A 25,942-nucleotide genomic window follows, 5' to 3' on the forward strand; every position below is an offset into this window, starting at 1 on the left:
ATGTGAGCTTTGGTTTTTCACCTGATTCCCAGACAAGAAAAATGAAAGCACGTTGGTTTTATATATTTGATTTGTAATCAACAATTTTAAATTTGATGCCAAATGAAAGAAGAAAAAAATCAAAGGCAAAGCCGTTAACAGAAAAGTACATTTATTGAATTGTTAAAACATATTTAAAGAATTAATGAGAAGATACATAAAAACAAGCAGGACAAAAAAAAAAAATACACCATTTTTCATGACCCATGAGGGATTCTTATAAACCTTTATGTTCTGATGAAGTGCCCAAATTGATGAATGATTCTCATTTAACACATCAATGTCCACATTAGCAACAAATACCAAACATGTAAAACCCTTTAGTTTTTGTTAAAAGCAAACGCCGAAAGCTTTGACGAAGGATCCAACGATTTCTTCTTCTTCGCTTCTGCTTGTCCATTTTCATTTTCCCCTCCTCCTCCTTCCACTTCTCCTCCCTCTGCTCTTTTCCTCTTCTTCGGATCTGCAGCTTCTCCACTTTGGCCTTTTGCTCTTTCCGTCCATGACTGAAGGGGGGAAAATAAAAGGACATGAAAAGCACGCGTTAATTACTGAGAGAGAATCGGACAGAATGGTATTGTGTCTCTGTTTCCATCCAGGCAGCAGACACCTACATGCTGATGACTAAACACACGGACGCTCAGGCGTACACTTTGAAATTGCATCCTGTCATGTATAATCACTATTGACAGGCTGCGTCTCTTTGGCCTCTTTTCCTCCTCATGCTTTTGTTTTTTTTTCCTCCCTCCAGTCGAGACAAAAGGAAGCGCTTTCCTGGACGTAATGGAGCTGGGATGAATCATCACAGCCTGCTGATGGAGTGGACTGGCAGCATCACAGGACACACACACATTTACAAACACACACTTTTCACCTCCAGTGGTCATACAAGCGCCGCCATTAACCCCGTTAAAATTCAAACGCACAGAGGCACCACCAGAGCAGAGCTGGTTGACACAACAAGCTTTGACATCTCACCATTCAAGCGTAATTTGATTGTATTTGGACAAAATAATGAAATTAAGAAGAACTCACTCCATGTCACACACACAGCCCTCAGACGTTAACGAGGATACTGGATCATTGTCCTGCTTTCATTTAAACATTTACACAGCTAAAAAATAAAAAACCTGACTGCTTTTAGAAAACTACAGTGAAGAAATAAACCAGAATGCACCTTTGACTTCAGTGTCACCTGTAGTATTTTTTGCTCCTTAATAAAAGATCTGAAGTAACGATGCTTGATATCTGTAGAGGACTACAACATTTTTTAAACAGACCAGAGTAAGCTGCTTGGACTGATTTTAGACTCTAGCCGATAACACCTTAAAGAGGAGGTATTCTGCTTTTAAATTATTCATAATTTTTAGCTGAAAACAATCCATATTTTCTCCCACTGTTTCAGAAAACCCTTGTTTCAACCTCTTTTCTAAATGCTTAATTTTAGCTGCTGTCACTTTAAGCCTCCCTGTTTCACGAACCCCCTTCCCTCTGATTGGCCAGCCCTCTGGAGGTCTGCAGAAAGCAAAGCAATGGGTAGACCTTGGTGTTTGAGGCCCACTTCTCAATTGCCATTACTCAGTTTGGAAAACTTATGTGCTGACCCAATTTCAGTACGTCTCATGAAAACCTTGTGCTATTTACTGTATTCACTGTATATCTGTGTTTAAAAAATGAGAAAGCAGAATAACCCCTCTTTAACTTTGTTTTTCAGTTTGATGTTTTTCATTTGATTCAAGAGGTTAATGTAAAGAAAATAAACTTCAACAGTATTTTTACTTTTTACCCACTACAAGGTGTTAAGCGCCGTCCTGTTGTGGCATCCCTCTCTTATTTGTCTAATTATTGTAATTTTTTCATCTCTTTTTCGTCATTTTTGCATTTGGAGTGGGTCTTTACTTTGTATGGTTCATTTGTTGGTCATGGACACCAAACTAGTTTTGTCTTGAGTAATATTTTTACTATTTTTGCTCCTGTGTTTGACTGGAGATCCTACATGTAGCCATGGCTGCATTGTTTACATGTGAAATCAGCCATTAGCAGTCTGTAGCATGTCAATGCTAACTAGTGCATGGCCTGATGTCTTCCCACAAGGTGAGGAGAAGAAGGTGAGGACAATGTGCTGGTACTGAGGTGAAAGCAAAGAAGAGACAACATCGACCTGTCCTTCCATCCATCATTATTGGGAACGTAAGATCTATCTCCAATAAGATGGACGAGCTAGCTGTGCTAACCCAGCAACAGAGGGAATACCAGAGGGCAGAGTAGAATCATGCTATTCACAGACATGGCTAACAGAGTTAACACCAGACACCAGCGCTATAATTGGAGGAACTTCACCTGCTGTGAGCAGACAGGATACAGGAGACAGAGACTGAACAGACTGATGAGGAGGCTCAGTCCTGGACCCTGTGGAGGTGGAGACTGGCTGAACTGGGGAATGATGGACAAGCTGTCAGCATCTATTTTCTTACGGACCTTTTTGCACTTTTTATACACTTTCTCAATTTTGTTTTCTTGATTGCTGCTGTGACCCCTGAATTTCCCCTCAGGAATAAATATAGTATTTTGTCTTCTATCCTATTCTACTAGCTCGGCCTGTAGCTCCAGATAATGGGGACTCATTAGTTACTGTAACCCTTTTGTTACCCAGATGTAAACAAGAACAGATACCAAATGGGGGCTTGACCTTTGGGGTACAGAAAACAATGATTAATTCCCAAGTTACATTCCACTGAGTGATGCATAACTAGCCTAGTTAATGGGCATTAACCTGCTAAGAGGACTGAAGGCTGCTGCTAATAGTAGCTACAATCTGTGAAAGAAGTTGTTTACCTGTAGATTGTGATCCCATTTTTAGCCGTGTTTAATACATCATGCTGCATTTTGATTTTTTTTCAAGTGTTTTTTTCCTTGGACACACTTTTTACAAAAATCAAGAAAAGATTAAAAAAAAAAAGTGAAATCAGGGTGGCAGAGGATTTCAATATTTTCAAAGTGCTTCAGGTCTAATTAAGTGTTATAGGAGCCCCAGGAAAGCCTGGTGGTCAAATCATGTGTCCAACCTGCGGCCCCTTTCCTGCATTTCACTCCCCACTCTCTGCCTGTTTCCTGTTCCATCCACCGTCCTGTCACCTGAATAAAAGCCCAGCAATAAAAAGTGAAAAAGCTGTTTTAACTTCAAATCACTGATATTATCCTTTGAAGTCTCTTAAAAGAAATGTGCACCATGAACCGTTCCCTCCTGCAGACTGACCAGCTCTCTGTCCCTCACAGTATTATCATGAGATCAATGCTTTGTGCCCTCGCTGATAAAAACACACTCCACTGGGTTCCCAGGCAACAGGCGTCTCCCCCCTCCACTCCCACATCCACTTCCTCTTTTGTTTCAGTGGAGTGTCATTGTGCTTTCTGCTGAGGGTCTTGATGAATGCAGGGTCAGGACCTGGTTACTATACAGGCACACGGATTGATGTCTATTAGCCGTCAGGTGGATGAAAGGATGAGGTCTGTTATTACTGACACAGCAGGCCTCATTATGAAGCCATTGACTGAACACAGCTCAGGAGATATGAAGTGTGAGAGGGGGCACTGCTGTGAAATTTACAGTGAAGAAACAGAGAGCAGCTCCTCTATGGAATTAGATTTGTGTCAAAAAGAATCAAACAAAAAAATTAAATTGCAAAAAAAAAAATATACAAATTTGAGAGTTATAATCTAACTCAAGCAAAAAATGTATTAGTTGCAATCAATATATTTGTGTAATTATGTAAATAATTAGACTTTAACTTCTCCTGTCATGTTGTTTACAGTTTTGCCTTTTATTCTCAGTGATCAGACTTTTGTTCTCAATGTCAGCTTTCTCGTTTGCGCGGCCTGATTTTTTGATAGTGATTTTTGACACAAACCTCTTGAGTGGGTGGGCTTTGTGTGGAACGCGTTCTCATTGGCTGGATATTTTTTGGGTGACACCCCTTACCTGGATGTTGTTCTGTGCGGCCATAGACATTATATACAATGATGTTGTTGTTCCTCCTCTGCTTGTTAATACTCTTCCCTGTGTGTATTTTTATTACTCTTTTTTTATACTTTTTTCTTTGTTTTATTTACTATGAAAAATTTACATTTACAGTTACTATCATTATACTACAGCTGCTAGTGTTAAATGACTTTTCTCCCTTTTAAAACAAATCATTATTACTGTTGTTCTACTTATTATCTATTTTTTTTTAATCTTTGTTTTTATAAGAATCCGTACTACAGTTTAATTTCATTTCATTTTCATTGTGGCTGATGTTGCCATCGTTATTATTAATTTTACTACAATTAAGTAGTACATAGTATAAATATATATAAGTATATATGCATGACCACATAAATATTGTGTCTCATGTTTTGTCTGCCCATCTTAACAAACTTATCCGTGTGAAAATCAGGTAAAAATTTGCTGAGTTACGCTCATAATAGTTGTGCATTATACACCTTTCTCTAAAAAGTCTAATCATTTACATAATTACATGAATATCTTGATTGCAATTAATACATTTTTGCTTGAGTTAGATTATAATTCAAATTTGAATATATTTTTTGCAATTTAATTTTTTTGTTTGATTCTTTTTGACACAAATCAAGTTCTATACTCCTGCTTTCAAGCAAATTAAAAACATAATTTTAAGTATTTATATTTAGAAAGCACCTGTCCATTTATATTAAAGTTTAATTTCTACGTCAGAAAAACATGTTGATGCATCAGACCTGCAGCAGCTAAACTGCTGATCAGAAGGGTTTTTCTCTCCTGGATAATAAATAAAAAAAATAATAATAATAATTTTTAAAAAAACGAAAGAAAAAAAAACAGAAAAAAGGGTGCAGGTTGGTTCTGCTGCATTACAGGGGAATTTTTTATTAAGTTTTAAAAATGAATGATATCTTTCTTTATTCAAGTTCTCTACCGACTGCTTGGTTCAAAAGTTGGATCGCACTGTCTCATTTTTATTCATTAGAGTGGAGATCTAAAGCACTGAAATATCAGAGCACTCTGCCTCTTTATTGACTTAGATTTGTGGGATGTTATTTGGTATTTTAGTCAAATTAATCTGTGATTAAAGAAGGTTTAATCAACAATATAACAGCGTTGAACATTTTTGTTTTGGCTCATCTCTGGCTTCCATTCCCAGCCTCTGATGGGTCAGCTCATGACTCATGAAAACATGATCACATCACCACCACAGACCCTGCCCTGTGTCAAAAAATATAAAATCAAACAGTTTGAAAGCGTTAGGGTTTAAAAGAAATGAGTGTAGACGCTGTGTGTGGAGAGTCTTCAGACTAAAGAGACAAAGAGGTTCATGGATCTGCAGCTGGTAATCACTGCTATCCTACAGACTCTAATTGATGGTTTCATTGGTCAGTCTACTCATCAGGAGCCAAGCTGGAGTTAAATCTCAACAAAACTCTCTTTTTAGTTCTTTCTAGTTTCCTGCTCACTCTAAAGAGGAAACTTTTGCCAAGATGAAGACATCACCCCTCCCTCCTACAGTGTGCCGTACCAGTCTCTCCTCCGCCGTCAGCGTCCTGAAGCGTCCCATCGCCTCTTTGATGACGTCTGTTTCATCCAGATCCGGCTGGTCAGCGATGATGCTCTTTCTGTTCTCCTCCAACCAGAGCTGAAAGCCAGTCTTTGGCCTAGAAAGATGAAAGACCATGAGTCAACTCATAATCCACATTTTAGTGGTTTTAGAGCACGGGTGGAACATTTTGAACTCTTACCTTTGATTTTCTGTGTTTTCTGACTTGTCTGCAGGTGGGGCTGGAGGCGGGGCTTCTGCTTGTTTCTGCTCCTCTGCAGGGGGCTCTGGACTCTCCAGAGGTTTCTTACTGGCTGTTTTTTTGCTGGTCATCTGCAGCAAATTGGACTGAGTCTGGAGAGAATAGAATGAATGTTATCTGCAGGGTTAAATAAAGGTTTGTTGAGTGTATTTATGGTTTAAGACAAAGGGATGCTGTGTAAAATGTTCAGACTGAAGAGACGACAGCACCTTTGGTTTGGCTCTGGGGGCCAGTGGTTTTAGGACGGGGCCTTTGCCTGGTTTCCCTGCTGATCCGCTGAGTGAAGCGGACTTCCTGCTGGCCGTCATGTTGTCGAGGATATTAGAGACTCGCGGCTGCCCGGGTGCAAATGAGGGTTTCCCTGATCCTTGTACCTGCATGTAGACCATCCAAACATGAATCACTCTTTAAATCTTTGTTCTTCTTCTTTTCATTTTTTTTAAAAACCAAACAGTGAAAAAAAGTCTAAGTTCTTACCTTGAAAGGATTTGCACGTCCTACTTTGTTAACTGCCAAAAAAAACAGATAAAAGAATGAGTTGCTCAACTGAGTTAAGAACATAACAACTACGCCTCTCACCAATTATGCAAATCATGATGGTTAACTCACTTGGTGTCAGAGACGGAGGTTTCACAGGTGATCCTGCTTCTTTAGCGAATGGATTCACACCTTCAAAGCCACACACACACACACACACACACACACATCAGACCTGTTAGCAGAAATCTAATCTTACTGAGAACTGAAACAGGAAACAGAAGAGGGACTGACGTTTTCTGGTTTCTGTCAACTCTTCAGTATCCATCTCCTGTGCGTCCTCCTCCTCCCTGAGCTCCTCTTCCTGCTCCTCTTCATCCTCCTCCTGAGTAGGTCTCCTGCTGTACCGTCCTCCTGTGGACTCACTTTGTTCATACCTGTGAAAAAATACACTCATTGAGTCTCTGCTACCAGAACACAGCAGCTTCAATAAGCAGAGTAAGAAATTATTTGTTGTTACCTTGATGTTTGTCTGGAGTAGTGCGGCTCCTGCTCCTGCTCCTCCAGCTCTTCTTCCAGGACTTGGTTCGCCTTCTCCAGAGCGATCTCACTCAGCCGTTGAGCGAGATTCATACGTCTGGACCTGGACGCGTACCGGATGGCGAGGGTCACAACGTTTTGGGTCATCATCTCTGCCAGCTCCACGCAGCGAAACTCTCTCTCCAGCTTACAGGACAGCTGGAGAGAAACATGAACTCTGATTCAGTGAACGTTCCTCCACCTGCAGTCTGATGGTGAGAGTGTGTGAAGTTTTAATACTCACAGCAAACATCTTCATCAGCAGCTCCTGCTGCTCCTTCTGGGACCGACTCTGTCCGTCCTCATCGATCTCGTAGCCGCTGGAGGACAGGAAGCTGTAGTGGTTGTGGAAGAGCACTGAGCGCAGGAACTGTTCCTGGAGGAGACAGAGGAGGAAATTATTTAGTGAAAACTGTGTTTTTCCATTTTACCCCAAACTGTCCTCAATCAGCCAAGACTTTTCTCTGTTAACTACAGTTGTTAACACTTGTTAAGAAATCATTACTCTATCAGTGTAACAAAAAGAAAATAAACCCAGCCCTCTTTGAGTTTGACTGCCTTACCTCCATCTGCCCTTTCTCCGTGCTGGTCTGACACAGCGGCAGCTTGAAGGGCAGGATGGCGACAGCCGGTCTGGGGAGAGTCGGAGGGAACCTGGAGCCCTTACATGGGATACACCTGATGGGACGAGAAGAGAGTGAAGGTTACTGAGAGAACACGTCTTAATCTTTAGTATAAAACATCATCACAAAAAGGAAAAATTAAGGCTCAGGAAATTAAAAAAATCACACTGGTTGTTTTGTTTTTGTAGAATCAAACATTCAGTCAAGATTAAGTTTATTATGTTCAGAAATGAGAAGGATGTGAAGATCTTAAAGAGATGGAAAAACAAGTGGTTCACAGCGGCTGACGACACTGACGCTGAATAAAATGTATTTTTTTAGTTCAAGTATTAATTTAGTTGTACAGTTTTCTAGATGAAAAAAACTTAATTTAAGATAAATATTCAATTAATTCTAACAATGTATCAACCTTTATACACAATATTGTCTATATTGTGAAGATAAAGTAGATTTTGTGGCTCTGGACTGACTCTAATCCACGTAAACTGAGGCAAAGTGGCTCCTTTGGTACTGAAGGTTGCAGACCCCTGGTCTAGAAGATTCTTCCACTTTGATATCATTTCTTTCTTGTTTTAACACTTGTTTTCTACATAACATGTTTTTTTAACAGCTACCTTTAATCAGATTGTTTCATGAGATGCTCAAAATATGCTTCATCCCACAACTCTGCACTAAAACTGTTATGCTCATCTTTTAAAATCAATTTCATTTTATTAGAATCCTCGATTTTTCCATTTTATTTTTTCTCTTCCAAGTTTTTTTTCCCAATTAGGGTTTTTTTTTTGTTTTTTTTTTACCTCTGGAGGTTTTTTTTTGTCTTGAGTGAAGCACTTTGAATGGCCTTGATGCTGAAATGTGCTTTATAAATAAACCTGCCTCATCTTGTCTGAAGAAACTTTGTCCTCCACAGATTCATGGTAATTTCAGTTGGATTTGGAAAAAAAAAAATACAGCTGGGAAACTTTTTTCATTAGTTGATTCTGATTTTACTGTAAAAATAGTGTTTGTTCAACTGCTGAAAATTAGCATAAATAGTGTGAGCTATTCTTTAAATACAGGCTAGTTTTCCTCGCTGCAAACTGAGTCATAATGTCACCTTCAATTTTTTTACGGAAAATATATAAAAGGCAAATTCTTTAACCCTAAGTTTCAACGATTAGCCCTCTAACAAGTTATGTTTTGTAGTAAAAAGAGGAGGTTACACAAAGTGAACTTGCAGCTCATGGTCAAAGATGAAGTTTACCTGAGCTGTTGAGGATTCTCGTGGACTCCCACCACCCAGTAGTGATCAGATTTGCTTCTGCATGTCTCTCTGGTGTTACAGACCGGCGTCCATGTGTTCCCAAGAGAGCGGTTCAACATCCGGACGACTCCCTCTGAGTCCACATAACACGGGGTGCCTGAACCGACAACATAGTCCTCAAATTAAAGAAACAGAAACTGACGCCTCAGAGTCAAAGAAACAAAACGTGCAAAGAGACGGACTGACCCTCAGCAGTGAATCCGAGCCAGAGCAGGAAGGATCTCTGAGACAGAGGGAGGTTTTCTCCGTGGATCAGCTGTTTTCTCCTTCGACCAAACTGGAGAAGCTGAACACCAAGAGCCTGGTCGCCATCAAATCCTGTCGCTGGGGATGAAAAAGGAGGCATAACACTGACATGAGGCCCTGAAGACACTTCATCAAAACTTAGGCATGATCTGCTTTGCTAGATCACAAAGCTAGGAAGTAGTTTGAACACAAAATGAGGAAAGAAGTTTGATGAAAACTTTATTTACGTCCCTCACCTCTGTGGTAGACGACCAGCAGCTGCTCTCCGTGTCCGCTCATGCAGACTATAGGTCCCGGCAGGCTGAAGATTTCTTTCTGCACTCCTCCGATGGAGAAGAGCCGCAGCATCAGCGTGCTGGTGGCGACCGCAGCCCAACCCTGACCCAGGCACAGCGCCCGAGCATCCTCGCCCTGCGGCAGGTCCACCATCCACTCCTTGTTGGTGTCCCAGGACGAGAAGTGGAGGCACTGGAGCTTACTGAACAGAGGATCAGAGGGTTTAAGTGTTTGCTGAAAAAGTAAAAGTTTGAATGAGGAAGATTTTAAGAGGTGTACCTGGCAAGCTCATCTGTGCTGGGACTGGCCAGCAGCACGGCCTCCTGGGAAATATCAGCCATAGTGTGACCAAGGGAGTTTGTGAGGTGCATGGCGTGGTGAACAGCTGAGTCGTGAAACTCCACATCGATGGCGTTGTCCTGCTCGTCGTTGTAGCCTCGTATGATTCCCACAGAGTTCCACATCTGAGGCAGAGATGAAGTTTTAGGACATTTTAGACTCGAAATCTTAAATTTTACCTCCTTATTTTAAATCACAGAGTCAGTTTATGGTTCAACAGGAAAAAGATTTATCTTTTTTGTTTTATTGTGATGTCCTGGGTTTGTACCATGAAGCGGTGTGTGAGGTGTGCAGGGGTGGAGCCCGGCTGAAAGGCCTTCTGGGGGGGCGTCGGCATGGGTCCTTCATATACCGGCCTCAAAGGCACTGATGGGGCAGCTGGAGGCACCACAGCGCTACCAGCATCATCATCATCCTCCCCAAATTTATCCAGACCGAGCCTCAGTGATCCTGTGTCTGGATGAGAGGACGTAAAGATTTAAGAAGTCTTATCCTCTGTTTCTGCTCGGACTGAAACTCACTCATCAGTTTCCAGAGTAACAAATAAAAAAAAAAAATTCAGAAGTTTATTCTGTTCATTTCCTACTGCTCTGTATCGCCCCTGTATTGCTCTGTATCCTGAACTCCTTCATCACTCACCCAGCGAGTTCTCATCGTCCAGGATCGCCCCTCTGTTCCTGACTCGCCCGGTTGAAGGCATCAGGTCATCATCATCGTCATCATCGTCCCCAGTGACAGGCTTCTTTACAGGTGAGTTCGTCTCGCTCAGCCCTTCATCCATGAGTCTGTCGTCATCATCATCAAAAAGGTCGTCGTACTCCTTCGCTGCCTTTTTGGCTGCTGCCTGCTGAAAAGGAGGAGACGGTTCAGTTAATTTGGAAGGTTATAATCTGGGATTGAAATCATCAGCAGGTGAGTTTAAAGCAGAAGCTGAGCGTCACCTGTGTGGGTTCAGGGTTAGAGGTAGAGGTGTTGAGTCCCTCCAGCAGGCTCAGGCAGCCCTCTGTGTCTGTGAAGACGATTTGAGTCCCTGATGGATGCCAGGCCAAACCACACACCGTGAAACCTTTCTCGTGTTTCTGCCTGCAGCGAAAAAAAACAACTTTCACTTCTCTGGTCATCATCATCTTCCTCTTCTCCAAACAACTCACAGACTATTTCTATTACATTCAAAACTAAAATCCAAGAGAGAGTTTATGTTTTTTGAAGTAAAAACGCATCATTAGACTTTATGAGCTGCACTGTCTTCTTTCAAGACTGAATGACAAAAAAAAAGCCTGGATTTTTTTGACAAGAGTAAAACAAAATTCTACCAATGAGGTAAAAAAAAAAGTTGTTTTTCAAGTTTCTTGAAATAAGAAAAAAATCTTCATACAAGAAACTGAACAAGTATGTTGTTCTGACCCCAGTGGGAGATTTTTTTAAGAGATTCAGCCCTCAGTTTTGTTTTTTAATACCTTAAACGATACATTCATCTGGACTTGTCAGGTAAATGTGATCCATAACACAATGAAGGATTAGGGCCATATTTATGAGATTAATCTCATAAACTTCAAACAATAAAGTTTAAAGTTGTTATCTTAGTGTACCGCTATAGGCTATAAGAAGACCTTAGAAATGTAGAATGAATAACGTGAGATCATATGAGTGAAAATGATTTTGATGATGTTCCCTCCTCCGGGCTATTTAATATTTCTGTGTCATATTTATCAGTGTTGCAATTTGCAGACGTTTCATTCACAGAACAAGCTGGCTCTGCTTGAGGACAGAAAATGCGTTCGTAGCTCTCAGACTACCTTGCTGTGATTTAGAGAGGTGTGGATTTATTAAAAGTAATGTTCCACTGACGAGTCATTGATCTGGGAAAGATGCATCTGTTCATGTCTTTCTAACTTTAACGGAGGTTTTACCAAAGCCCAAGTTTCTTTGCCATCTTTCCAGGGTCCTTATACTCATCACAGAGCTATACTGATGTGCCAAAAGATGAAATAATTCCTTATTTGTAAAACCTACACTGAAGTATAACTTCACAAGATGCCCCAAGGTTCTCGTTTTTGAACAGGCAGCTGCTGCTTTTCTGATAGCCAGGCTATAGACTAAAATAAAAAATGTATTCTCATAAATTTATGATTTTAATCTCGGAGACTTGCGACTTTACGCTTGCAAATTTATGACTTCATTCTTGTAAATCTGTGAGATTAATCTTGTAAATTTACTTTTGTTCCTTTAACGTGGCCCTAATCCTCCGTCGTATCTTATTAAGTCTGATGAGACGTTTTTCCTAAACGGTTACTTAGTTATTTAGTTTAGTTATTGCAGTGTGATGGATTCTGCTGTCCTGATAATGCAACATTACAACCCATAATTTACATTTGAGATCCCAAATGATCAAACTTTTACCTTTATTTTCCATAAAAGAGGATAAACATGTAAAGACATTAAATGTACATTCATTTTTTTTTATCTCTGGTCCAATCATCTCACCTCTCAACACAAAGCTTGCTGTTCACGTCCCACACGGTCAGCGAACCTCCGACACCACCTGCTGCCAGGAACGTCCCACACGGAGACCAGGACACCACGTTGATGGGCTGCAGAGAAAACAGGAGGCATCTTTAGACTTTATAGTGATTAGATTGTTGGTGTGAAAACAATGTTTAAGTTAAAGAGGATGAAGTTGACATTAATAAAAGGCGACTATAGTAAAGCTGGAGCTCACCTGAGTCAGCAGATCATCAGTCAGAGTGCTCACATGATCCCAGGTGCCTCGCTCATACAGCTGCACCTTCATCTCCACAGGAACCGCTAAAAACTGAGAGGACACAGACACAGGAACACATTATACCGAGAAGAGGATGAACACAAATATAAAGAAGAACAGGAATCAGGCTCTACACTGACCTTCCCAGTCCCAGGCTGCCAGGCCAGCCGACACAGAGACTTGGCGTTACTGACGTCATTTGTCTTCTGCAGAAGAGGCCAGCTGATCAGCTGAGTCTGGAAGAAACAAGAACATCAGCATCAAACTGACACCCAACCTGGAGTGAAAGTGCAAAAAGGACCAAATCAGATAAAAAGAGATTGAGTCGAGATGTTTTTACCTGTTCCTCAATATTCCACACAACCACAGAGCCGTCACAGCTCGCTGACGCCTGACCATAGAAGAACAAGATTAAATGTTTTACAATCAGAACAGTTTGGGTCCTATTGTAAACACATTCTTTTTACCCACCAAGAATTCATCCTTTGGATCAAAGGTCACACTCAAGACTGGTGCTTCATGGCCTCTGAGTGTTTTCTGTTTGCTGCTGTCCGACACCTCCACCACCTTCACCATGAAGTCACTGAGGGGGAAATGCAGCATGTCTCATTATTTTCTGCAGATTTTTTTAATTTGTCAAGATACAACTATTCTTCAGGGAAATAAAATAAATGAAATTATGCAAAACTGTCAAGTGCAGGATGCAGTGAAAGCCACATCAGCTGTGAGACAACATATGCGCAAACCATCCAATCAATCAGTAAATATTTCTGATTTCCACCGGATGCAGATACTGAATGTTTCCAAACAGCCTCAGGTACCCGAGTTCTCACAATCAATATCAAAGCACTTATTAACTGAGTGAAAATAGCAGCATCAATACGACTCCATGCTCTGTGCTTTCATTGCTGTGATAAACTGGTTTAGAGCAAATCAATTCAGGCAGGAAACAGACGCTTATCTTCAAATAAGGCTGATCAGAAACCGAGTCTGTGAGGTGGAAACATCATTCAGGTGACTTTAAAGAAAGACATATCTGAACGTTATCACAGTAGATGATTAACACACAACAGCTTCTGCACAGGTAACCATAGTCAGCAGAACATTATATTCTTAGACTGTGGTTTAATGGCAGTCATTTATAATTAAAACAGGGAAATTTCTCCCATTCATGGATAAAGTGAAAAGTGTGTACGCATTTTAATTCTGACTGTAAAATAAATTTACAGTTATGCAGCTAAAATCTTGTACCTAGATCCTGCTGCAACTTTGGTACCGCTCCTGTTAAAAGTCACGTGCGTGGCATTGGTAGTGAACCGGGTCAGGATGCCATCTGGATCACCATCAGGAAACGTGTGGATCTGCACCGCTTTGTTGGAGCTTGCTGTCACCAGCTTCCCATTCTGTGGAGGAAAAATCACACATCAGTCCCAGCTTCTTTTATTCATAACATCCGGCACATAAACGTGGGTGTATGTACAATATGAATTTTTGTATATGTGTATATGTGTTAGGTGTAAAAACTACAGATTTAATAGTTATAGGCATTTACGTAGGTATGAATTGAAAAACAGATATTTAAAGGCAACAGTTCCTTTGGATTAAAATGTATAATTCATGAATTTATTTATTTAAAATGGTCATAATAGGTTGTTATTGTTTTACCGTGTCCTTTCTTTTAAATGGTCCAATTAACACTTTCAAATTCAAAAAAATTACATATAATATCTTAAAAAAGCAACCTAGATCTGACAGGAAACACCATATAACAAACCTTGAGTGCTAGGGAGTAAGCTTTCTCCCCAACAGTGATGAACTTTGGATCATCATCATCCAGACCCTCCCAGATCCGGACATCTCCATCATTCCCACAGGTGACAATGTACCTGAGAAAGAGTTTTTATCACTGTCAGGGTTGAGAGATATTACCAAGAAGAACAAAAGCAATCAGACATTTCTCACATCATTTATAACCGTTTGAGTGTGTTCATTTTCCTTTTAAATCAGCAAACCAAGACTAAACCATTCACTTATTATTTTCAAAGGCACAGACACAGACTGACTTCACTAGAAAAGAAATAAACCTCACTGTGGATACTGACACAGAGAGACTTTCTGTGCACTTTTGTTTGACTTACTTTCCAGAGTCATCGAAGCAGACCTCGGTGTGTCCCTCTGAGTGACCGTAACGAAGCTGCTTCCTCTCACACGGCATTTTAACAGACTGACAAAGAGACAAAAAACATGTTTAACACGAAACTATTATCAAAAAAGAGCCAATCCTTTGTCTTAAAAAACATTTCCTACGTCCTGTCAGTGTGTATGCCACAGGTTGGCTGTACACTTGTGCTACCATACTGACCCTTTTTAAGAGCTACCACGCTATTTCAAACTTATCGTTGTTGATATTTGATATAATCGCAGCTTTTTAGCCCTCAGTAAACGAAAAACTTTGTTGAGTCATAATTAGGAGTCAATATCTTTTTAAAAGTTGAAACTTACCCGGTTTTCTCCTCAGACCCGCTCCTCTTCTTTTCTCCTAAATCTCCCGCGCTGCGTTGAAAACAAGGAAACGCAGCGTCATAACTCCCGCCTGCTACGTCATGACGCATCAGCCAAAACTCCGCCCATATGACCGAGTATTGAAAATAATAGAATAAAATAATAAGAAAAAGGTTTTCAACACAGATAGGCACCCATAAATGGTTATAAACTAAATCATAACTAAAATTTATATAAAAGTTTATTTAAAAAATCAAATAAGACAATATAAAAAAATAAATAAATACACACATTAACACAGGCATACATATTTTCATATAAACATGCGATATTTAATAAAAATAAAATAAGAGCTGAACAATATTAATCGAGATCAAATGCTTTTGTTTTTTTTATCAGCTTTGTTATCTATTTGTGAAGTATTTACACTTTGCTTTCTTTTTTTCTTTTTTCTTTTCTTTTTCTTTTTTTTTTTTTTTACTGCTTAACGATAAGACAAAGTTTAGGAGGTCACACTGCTGTCCTCAAACCTGTTCTTGGAATATTTCATCTTGAATAATGAATTTTATCAAGGATTAATGCACAATATTCTGATGTTTCCACTGTCAAAGAAAAACCAGCATTGTCTCACTCCTCACCCGGCTGGTTGAACAGCATCCCAGGGGAGAATTTGATTAGTGCAACAGGAAGTGTTCTGTTGCTTGACAGCTGGTTGTCTCAATACCCCATCACTGAAACACTGCAGAGCGTGTACAGTAGACCATGAGTCTATGTGTTTAAGGCTGTATGAGACTGTATGAAGTAGATCAGGGTGAACTGAAAACCTTAGAGTGAAACATTTTATCCCACAAACCTGGATATCAGATGTATTATGAATGCAATGTTGCATTATATCAGCTCTGAGGATCTGAAAATGATGCCCTATTACAGGATAATTTGAGACAACATTAATATTTCATGTATGTGGTGCAGGACAATCAATGGATGTGGCTCCAGACTCCGTCCATTGAGTGAACTTTGACATGCTGACCACAATAGAGATCACACATGAGGACAGACTTAGCTTCAGTCCAATCAATATATTTATTATCTAGTTCATAATACAGTAGATCAATGTTGTTGTTTTTTTAATAAATTGATTAAGTTCTTGATAAATGGAGAGCTCACGTGATTGTTTTTGTAATTTGTTTTATGGTGTGATGGTTACTACCAGCCCTATATCCCTGTTTGGAAAATCTCCCTGCAGCACGATGGAGATGTCACGCACCACTTCAGGGCATATTTATTCACACAGAGACTGAATGAGAGATGAGTAAATCAATCGAGTGAGCTTTGTGTGGGGAAAAAGTGTTTTTCATGTCCTTATCTTTCCACCTGCTCTGCTGGAGCGCTGGCATTTAGACGTGTCCTTTGCAGAGAGCGAGGTGAATTGTTTTCAGAGCCGTACTTCTAAAGCAGCATTTTCCATACCATTACCCTGTCCAACTCTGAGCTGCTGCACCAACAGGCGTGGATAAACATGAGCACCATTAAATGAGAGCAGAGAGAAGAAAGAAGGAGTCTGGCAACAGAGGCAGAGTAAATGGGATTTATTGGTTTGTGTGTCAGTGAAATGTAAATACAACATTTTCAGTGAGGGTACCAGAGTGATTCAATAACTTTAAAAATAATGACCCAACCTCCTCAAAGCTGATCAGGCACAGGTCACAGAGGAGCTTTCAGATTAATTTGTTGGAATATAAACAGTTGAAGATGTGAGAAAAGGCTCCCTTGAATGCTCGATCTATGTAGAAGTGCTGCCATCCTGTGGCCAAAACGGAAAATGCAGCCAAGAATTAAGTATTGAGAGGCTGTAAAAGAAAAAAAGCATACAGTGAAGATGTTGTCAAGCCTTCTGTTGTTTTAGTATTACCATTTTCTTTTACTGATGAGCCCCACCAGACTCATAACCCAAACTCAAGCTTGAGCACCCAGAGAGTCTTCTGAGATATGTTTTGAAGTTTAAGATAAGTTGGAAAAGGGTTTTCTGTGTTATGGCAATTTAGAAAAGAGCTTTTCTGCACCAAATGACACAGCAGAAAAAGAAGTATCAGTATCCTGAAAGATGCAGTCCTTCTTTAGTGATCCCACATGCCAACACTATGAACCCTGATTGCCTTAAATTCAGAGGCAAATTGCTCCTGCTTTGTATCTCTCAAATATCACAGAAAAAGAGATTCACATTTAAGGTCTTAGTGATTTAAATTAAGAAATAAAGAAGGAAAATCTGCCACGTAGAGATCCATTAAACTTTTCAAGCTCTCTGAAACATATTATCTTAAAGGTGCAGCACAGATCGTATCGTATCATATTGTATCGTATCGAATCATCAGCCACTTTGATTTTGAGTCCTTTTACACCTTTAAATATCTACAGAAGTGAGGCTGCTTGAAAAGTGATTCAGATTTGGATATCCGGATCAGGGAGGAGGCACAATTCAGTGTACAGTTTATATTGTATTGATTGAATTGTATCATTTGGTATCGTTTCAGTCTCTCCACTTTTACATCCTTTAGACTTTAAGACCTGCAGCACTGAGGCTTCTTGAACGTCTTTGGCCACATTCTTGCCTCTTTTGCCAAGAGAACCAGCCGTGTTATTCCCATCTCTGGCCTCCTTGATATGGAGCCATATTCAAAGTGTCATACAGCACAGGCTCCATCACACTTTATGTGGTACTGTCGGAGGAAGTCCCTGAGCTGGGGGGGCAGTGGCAGACAGTCTATGCCCTGGTAGGTGGTGCAGCTACAGATTACAGCCCTGGACATGTGCTGGAGGGTGAAAGGGAAGGTCCTTGGTAGTGGCCTGGATAGGAGGGGCTCAAAGAAGAGGCAGGTAGCCGGGTCACTGTAGTGTCTCAAGAGTCCAGTCACACTTGGATCCCGATACATGCATGGGTCACGAACATCAAAACTGAAGCGCTTGTCATTCTGCTCAATCCGAGCATGCAGGGAGCGGCTGTAGCGCCTGAAGCTGACTGAGAAGAGGAACTCATCCTGGGCAGAGTCTCTAAGCAGAAATGTCCCCTCTGGTTTGCCCTCCAGTAGCTCCTCAGCTTCAAACCGGTTCAACACACCCCAGTAGCAGGAGCTGTTGTTGATCTGCAGGAGATCTGGGACGAGGATGTAGTCAGTGTGGCTACAGCTGCCCTCTGCTCCCCCACGAGGACAAGATGGGTCCCAGTCCTCCAGGCTGGTGCTTCCAGGCCCAGGCGAGCAGCAGATGTCATCCCAGGAGAGGGGGGTGTGTGGTGGGGAAGAGGAGGATGTTGAGACATTAGGTTTGAGGGGTGTCTCCATGTCTTTTAGGGAGTTTGAGTTTGCTGTGTTGTTTTTGATAAGGTGCCAACATCGTGCCAGTTCAGATTTGGGGGAAAAGGGACATTTGTCCTGCATGAGCTCAGAGACATGAATCTTGCGTTTGGACCAGAAGAGCACAGAAAAGGGTCTTGAAGAGCCTGCTGAATGATGGTGGTGATGATGATGGTGATGATGAGAGCGCAGTGGCAAGCACTGACCCACAGCATCCTGAAACTTCTGCCTCAGAGAGCGGCGGGACAAAGCCTTCCGACAAACTACATCAATGTCTCCAGAGGTCAAGGCATCTCCTATAGCGCTGCAGCTGCATTTTCTTTCTCTGCGCCTCCTTGTACAGGATCCTGAACGTACACCCAGTTCCTCTGTCCCCTCCATCTCCAAACTTCCAGGACTTGACCCGTTACGAGAACTACGGGAGCGTTTCTTTCCTCGCCACACATAACTGTCAGCACTCCAACTGCGGAGTCCACACTTGGGACGTGTGTCCGAACTCCTTGGCTTCTTCTCTGACATAGCTGCTTCCTGCTCCTGATCTGTGAAACATTCAAAAACAGAAGTCAGAATCATAGCAGGATAAAATCCCTGTGTTACGAATAGAGCGAGTAAGAATGAAAATAATAATACATGACCTCACCATAACCCTACTAAGCTACAAATACTTTACAATGACGACTACACAGACCAAAATATTAATATGGGTTGGCAGGAGAAGCATGCCATCTATTCTGCCACCCTGCGGATCAGATCATCAGTACAACATACTGTATATGTCAGCAGTGTTTTGGCTTCATAGTGGGAGGAGGTGCGTCATCCATATCTACATACAGTCAAAAAAAAAAAAAAAAAATTATATATATATATATATATATATATATATATATATATATATATATATATATATATATTTATATATATATATATATATATATATATATATATATTAATGTTTATATTTGTGTTTTTATTTTTGTCTGTAGGAATTAAATGCCAAACTGAATTGATTGGTTATGCCCACTCATTAAAAAAAAGGGGATGTTCAAGAACTTTTTTTAATCTCTGTGTGCTCGAGTGCTGGCTCATCATTTGACAGAAAATTGTCAGGGTCCCACAGAATGAATTGAATAAGGAGCAGAGATCAAACAGAGCTTTCAGATTAAATAAACCAGTTTCCATAAAACTACAGAAATTGGTTTCAAAATGTATAAAAGTAGCAGACTTCTCATACTTTGCTCAAAAACTGCAGTTTTATTGAGCAAGCTGTAATTCTGATTAAACTCTCTCCAGATTAAAGGCAAATTTTAACCAAATCCGGAAAATACAGACTGTCAGCAGCAGCAATCGCTGTTGTTATTTAAGAAAGATGATCTTACCTTCATAAAAGACTAAGAAACTCTGCTCCACTCCAGCGGACGTGTGTGACCATCCTGCAGCCTCTCCAGCCTGAACAGACGGCAGACTCCTCTGCCTCCTTTATAATTATGATGCCAAATCCCCAAGGGGGCAGCAGTTTCCTCTCCACCAGGAATGAATGAGGAGGTGCAGCGGGGTCGAGCTGATCGAGGAGAGGGTGAGGGGAGGGTAGTCTCGGGTTAATGGCTGCAAGACTTCCTCTTCTCTCTCTTACATCTCCTTTACACTTACATTGACAGAGAAAATAGGGCAGAGATACCCAGAGCAGCCAGAGAGTGCTCTTTCATTCACAAAGTGAATTATTTTTGCTGGTAATTCTATTTCTGCAGGTTTTAATTTCATTGAAGAGCCGTAACTTAAGTTCAAGCAAAGCACATTTCATAGGAGGCTTTTGACTGGTTTAATTCTGTCTGTGTCTGGAGGATGCTAAACTACAAACTACAAACAAATTGATCCTCAGGATAACAACAATGTTGTGTGCACTCATTTACAGACAGGTTTCTTAAATCCCAATGGATAAATTTATTTTCACACTTGCATTGAACACATTATCCAACAGGGGGCAGAAGTCGTTCCATAGATAATTCTTTGATGCAGCTCTTCTTAAACTTTCTCAAACTTCCAGCTACTCTTTCCCCCTCTCCTTGTACATTTACACGTTCCTCAGTTAACACTAAAACAAGCTGTTAAACACATCTTTAGCCAATAATTCAGTTTAAAGAATATTAGATTTAATGTTAGTGCAATGTTGAAATGAAAACTAACAAACCTTTGTCACATTTTCTTACTGGGATTTGGTGATTGAGATGTTTGGTGTAGCTCTATAACCTCACATTTACCTTACTGTCTATTTACGTATTTGGACATAATTAACCCCCGGTGTGCTGTTTTAATCAAGCTTTCTATATCCTCTCTCAAACCTCATTACTTCACTTAGGGGTCATGACCCCCCAGTCTGAAAATCAATACCCTGACGACTCCTCCAATGGGAGGGGTCACTTTGTGGTGTTGCTATCTTTTATGCCTCCATTAAAACTGACTTGCACCTTTGTAAGTTTAAACACACTTATGAATACTATATTCCATTTCTTCTAAGTGTGATTTGACCTTTTTTTTCTAAAGTTAATGACTCATACGTGTCACATTTCTGGGTGGTGATGTCAGCTCTATGAAGTACTTTTAAAGGGTTGAAAAAGGGTTTTGTGTAGCTTTGATTTGCCAGAAAACCCAAACTGTTTCCACTCATTTGCTAAACACAAAAAATAGATGAATTAAGAGTAATTAAATAATTAGAAAAGTAGACCTCTGCCAAACGTTTTGTGATTGTCACACAACACTTTAGTCCTACTTTAATGTTATACTCCCTTCTACCAGACTGTCTGCTACAATTTGCTGTTAGTTGCAGGTTTGTACCATAATTTGTTACCTGACAGTTTTGAAAATCATGATGACCCAGTACATATTTCATATTCCGGATTGTAGTATCCAGATTATTGCCAGGATCTGGATCCTACTTTTACATCTGTCAGAAATTATCATGACCTTGTCTTTTATTGTTTTGCAAAGGAATCAGACCATTTATGGTGGAGTTATATACACATTTGGTGAAAACGGCCCTATCTCACAATGATAAAGAATCCTTTGGAAAATCCTGGATCCAGTCTGTGATTTGGATCACCTCCAAAATTTAATCACTTTTTCTTTGTCCCATTTTTAACATTTCCTGAAAATTTCATCAAGATCCATCATTTACATTTTGAGTTATGTTGTTCACAGACAAACAGAAAAACTTTCCCAAAATCATAACCTCCTGGTGGAGGTGAAAAACACTGTAATGAACATGCATGAATAATTTCTTTTGGAAAGCTCAATAAAGACTCCAGATTAAAGAATCTTAGATCTGGAAAGAACTGAACACTTTAGACCTTACAGGGCCATAAGAGGAAACAACCAGGCGTTTGAAAAGCTTTGTTTATTGATTAAACCACCTTTGAGCTTCCCAGTTTAAACTTCCAGAAAGTGCCTTTGAAGGACTCATCTGTCAAAGTGATGTCATGCTCACAGCGTCCAGCCTGGATACTCACTCTGGATGACATTTTGGAAGATGATCAATAATTCATGAAACAAATAGACTACATCTATCAGACAAATAATATTACTCCCAGTGGTTTTGTGTGTGTTTGTGAGTGCGTGTGTGTCCTATCAGCTCTAACAGATAAAGGAAAGTCATCAATAAATCCCTGACATCTCAGATAATGTAGTGACACTCAACTTCCTCTTAACTGAATATTTAATGCTCTTCACATTATCACACAGCCCGGCCGGATGATAAACCAAAGATAATTTATTGACTTCTAACTTCTGGAAATAAAAGAAGTAAAACCAAACAGAAAAAACAAGGTCAGAGTTTAGTGAAGCAAATAAAATCATTTCTATTTCAACTGCAACAACCCACTCATGATACATTTATCGTCTCACAGAGTTCATGAGTCTACTTCATTTCATGTTCAAACAGCTGCACAAACACAGTTGTGTGCTACTTTCACAGCTTGGGTCTGGGTTTATTCTAGGGCCTCTATCTTTTTCAAAATAACAACATCTCTTTACCTTCACACACCTTCCAAGCTCCCCAAAGTGTGTCAGTAGGGTGTGGTGCAGAGTCTTTTGCAGGAAGTGCCTCCAGCAGCTGCTGAAATTCAGTCGGCCCATTAACCTGCTGAAGCCAGGACTCAACCGGGGGCTCGTATCAGTCCACATTACAGAAGCATCGATCCCAGGAGCAGCACGGCGGACAGGAGCTTTCATGAATATTTGATGCTGCTCTGATTGAGCGGAGACTCTGCTCTCCATTTTTTTATATGAACTATTGACTATAACAGCTTTCATTGACACTTATGCAGCCAGGAGCAGTGAAACTACAAAAAGGTTGTGTAAAAGTTTCAGTGGGAGACTGTTTGAGCTCAGTGTTGGATGTAAAAATACAAGTGCATCTCCAAAGCAATCAGATCATTTCAGTAGTTTTGGTTTATATCGTACAGCTTTCTTTGGGTGCATGTCGTATCATGTAGAGAATTGAGTATCACAAAACACAACCACAAACCTCTACTTATACATTAATATAAATTCTAATGCCTGGTACCACTAAAGGTATGTTACCATAAGAATATGATGAACATAAAAAAAAAAAAAAATGAATGTCCTATTTGACATGCTTAAGCTTTGTTTTATTCCCAGCGTATATAAGAGGCCTTCTCATGTCATAGGCAGCACTGCACAGCAAAAGGCTAATACTGGTTTCCTGCTTAGATTCATGTTGTAGCACATCTCAGAAGTTGTCAGCTCTCACATAATGCCCATAACAAAAGAATTATGTGACGCCACAAATGCAGCCATCTTGGAGCTGCTGGAAATCAGCATGAGTGAGAGACAGGTAGCCAAAAAACTTAAATCTCCAAGACAGCTGTTCATTACACCATGAAAGAGAAAGCTGAACATGGTTCTACCAAATGGATGGCTGGTTGAGTCTTTCTACCTCATGAGATGACCATGCACTCATCCGTTCCTGTGTCAGGAAACATTGTCAGATCTCCAGGGACCTTAAAACTGAGTGGGCACTGTCGAGGAATATCACTTTTTGGCGAGGACAGTTTGAAACCAAATTTTTGAAGCTGGCCTGAAGTCACTCAGGGCACGGAAGAAGCCTTTCATCAATGAGAGGCAGAGGAAGACCTGGTTACTCTTTGCTAAAGATCACAAGGATTGGACTGTTGATGATTGGGTGACGTTTCTCTCCAGGGTTGAGTCCAATTTTTAGTTAATGCTCCAGCCTCCTGCCAAAATACTGGTTAGAAGGGAGCCCAGAGAAGCCAACAAAAAACTGTCTTGCCCCAACAATAAAACATGGGGGTGGATCAGTGATGATCTGGGGTTGTTTTAGTATGGGTGGATCAGGGCAAATGCATCTATGTAAAGGGCGGATAAACTGGGTAGTGTACAAGGCTACTCTTGAAAACAGTCTTCTTCCACCATCTGGAGAACTCTTTCCTGCTCCAAATGACTGGATTTTCCAACAAATCAAAAGTTTCAGCATGAGACAGAAAACTGTTCCACTCTGTATGCTAGGTAGCTCAAAATCTACATGGGACCCTGATGGCTCTCAGTTTAAACTCTGGACACAACAAGACAAATGCAGGAAGTCAGTGATGTTAACAGTAAAGTTGTGGTGAACTTTTTCATGTCCTGTGATCTAAATAACAGAAATGTTATCCATATCTGTGCATTACAGTCAGTGTGTGTGTGTTTGTGTGTGTGTGTGTGTGTGTGTGTGTGTGTGTGTGTGTGTGTGTGTGTGTGTGTGTGTGTGTGTGTGTGTGTGTGTGTGTGTGTGTGTGTGTGTGTGTGTGATAATGTGAGTTTCAAAGATGGTAAATTGAATCTGCAGGGAGTCTCTGGCTCCGCTAGTCTCAGTTGTTTCCATTGATCTGTATCATAAGACTCCACTGACCAGCAGCAGTGCTGTTCCTCTCACTTTAGACACCACAGGGTCTCATTTTATCTCACTTAAAGAGACAGTACACCTTTTTTTTTCTTTCTACATTTAGAAACATGAGCTCTCAGACATTTGCTGCAGAGCAAAACAGTAGTTCTGTAGAAATTGTTTGCTCAGGATTTTGTGCATTTACTTATCTATTTTTCACAATGTTATTGCTGCTGCATGCAGACTTTCAAATAGCTGTCTATAAGGACTGGGGCTGACAGACCAACTTTTGAATTTCTGCTGGACGAGCTCTCACTTTATTTCCAATTTTGAGACTGGACCTCCAAGTGTTCGAGGGGATCATCCTCTCTGCTCTGATTGTTGTGCTCTAACTTTACATCCTCCTTTCTCACACTTAAACTTGGGTTGAGGTTTTTGAGCACTTCTTTCAATCATTGGGACCTCTCATGTTTGTGTGTATCATATGCACACTGTTTTGTATCCATTAAGATTCAGTCGGCCTCGAGTATTCCTCTTCCTGGGACATGTGAGCTGCTGTATCGACTTTCCTCAGGGGAGATTTATTTCTGCCTGCAGCCGCTCAGCTTCCCGCAAGCAAGGTGCACCAAGAAGGGTTTCTGCTGTCCGTCATGTTAGAGAGAGTGTAACTAGAGCTGGGATGGTCACTGGAGTCAAACACACACACACATACACACACATACACACACACACACACACACACACACACGGATGCAGGGATACAGGGATGCAGGGATGTATTGGTATATGGATATGTATACACAAGCTCATTTCACTTTCATGCAGGGGTTGTGTAGTTCAGTTTATTATCTGCAGGTGAATATCTCAGACTTTCCTGTCAGATAGAGATTGACGGGGACTTCATTGATTATCTGCAGGACATGTCACTGTCACAGCAGCTTCAATCACAGCCAACACAACACATCTTACAACAGATGCAAAACTGTTAAGGCACAGGAAATAAGCCAAAAACATGAAAGAAAAAAAAGGATTCATGGTTTTTAAACTTTAAAACAAAATAGTAAAAGTTGTGAGACTTATAGGAAATGTGGCTTTGAAATTAAAAAATTCAAGAAGCTGGAACAAGCAAAGATGTTCTGCCCTTGAGCATAAACTTAATTTATGTTTAAAAGCACAGTTAAAGGCCAAATTTTACTTTTTTTCCTCAAACATTACAAGCATTTAAGGACGCATGTGTAACAGAGAAGCCAGAAACTGAGACTGAAAGCTGCAGCAGCATCTTTTTTCCTTGTAGGAGGCAGCAGGATGTGAGTTGTCTCATCATGTAAAGACATCCTGACAGGAAGTCACAACAGAGGAACCGAATCAATATTAAGAGGATGAAGAGGATGAAAATCCTGACAGATAATATAATTATTACTTCTTATTACTGCAGCTCTTCACCGGCTCACACAGATACACAAGAAAAGAGAAATCTAGTTACATCTCATTGGCATCAGATTTGTCTCAAAACTTAAACGAAATTTAAAGTCTGTGTAAAGTAAAATCAGTTCAGTTAAAGTTAAAAACACTCTTTTTACGTTGAAACAAAATTGCTGCAAACATGCATTTGGAAAAGCATTTGATCAAAATCTCCAAATGTGTGTGTCATCGGGGCACACACTACCACTGTAAGCCAAGCTGTATACACTGACACACAGTTACTGGAATTTCTCCTCTCTGCTA

The 25,942-nt window shown here is 40.4% G+C and overlaps 2 protein-coding genes across 3 annotated transcripts; both read right to left on the minus strand.

Moving 5' to 3' along the window:
• Positions 1–136: 136 nt before the first annotated feature.
• Positions 137–15,060, minus strand: wdhd1 (WD repeat and HMG-box DNA binding protein 1). Of its 2 annotated transcripts, none has more exons than XM_074666817.1 (26): positions 14,975–15,060; positions 14,611–14,696; positions 14,247–14,358; positions 13,724–13,875; positions 12,944–13,055; positions 12,813–12,863; positions 12,613–12,708; positions 12,431–12,523; positions 12,196–12,302; positions 10,653–10,794; positions 10,351–10,555; positions 9,980–10,167; positions 9,652–9,836; positions 9,333–9,574; positions 9,037–9,174; positions 8,791–8,947; positions 7,488–7,602; positions 7,169–7,300; positions 6,866–7,083; positions 6,640–6,782; positions 6,478–6,537; positions 6,346–6,377; positions 6,078–6,242; positions 5,809–5,960; positions 5,589–5,724; positions 137–545 (listed from the first exon to the last, which is right to left on the minus strand). In XM_074666817.1, the coding sequence occupies exons 2-26, from the start codon at positions 14,685–14,687 to the stop codon at positions 360–362; spliced, it is 3,396 nt and encodes a 1,131-aa protein (XP_074522918.1). In that variant the 5' UTR covers positions 14,688–14,696; positions 14,975–15,060; the 3' UTR covers positions 137–359. The 2 variants fall into 2 exon arrangements, with proteins under 2 accessions (XP_074522918.1, XP_074522917.1); XM_074666816.1 differs by having other exon boundaries at positions 10,351–10,558.
• A 1,575-nt stretch (positions 15,061–16,635) lies between these two features.
• Positions 16,636–19,788, minus strand: socs4 (suppressor of cytokine signaling 4). Its single transcript, XM_074666979.1, has 2 exons — positions 19,701–19,788; positions 16,636–18,863 (listed from the first exon to the last, which is right to left on the minus strand). Exon 2 carries the CDS (start codon positions 18,841–18,843, stop codon positions 17,656–17,658), a length of 1,188 nt encoding a protein of 395 aa, XP_074523080.1. The 5' UTR covers positions 18,844–18,863; positions 19,701–19,788; the 3' UTR covers positions 16,636–17,655.
• Positions 19,789–25,942: the final 6,154 nt, after the last annotated feature.

The sequence above is a fragment of the Halichoeres trimaculatus genome, unplaced genomic scaffold (genome assembly GCF_033239565.1).
Source record: "Halichoeres trimaculatus isolate MK-OKI-2021-1 unplaced genomic scaffold, fHalTri1.1 fHalTri1_scaffold_3, whole genome shotgun sequence".
Classification (NCBI taxonomy): domain Eukaryota; kingdom Metazoa; phylum Chordata; class Actinopteri; order Labriformes; family Labridae; genus Halichoeres; species Halichoeres trimaculatus.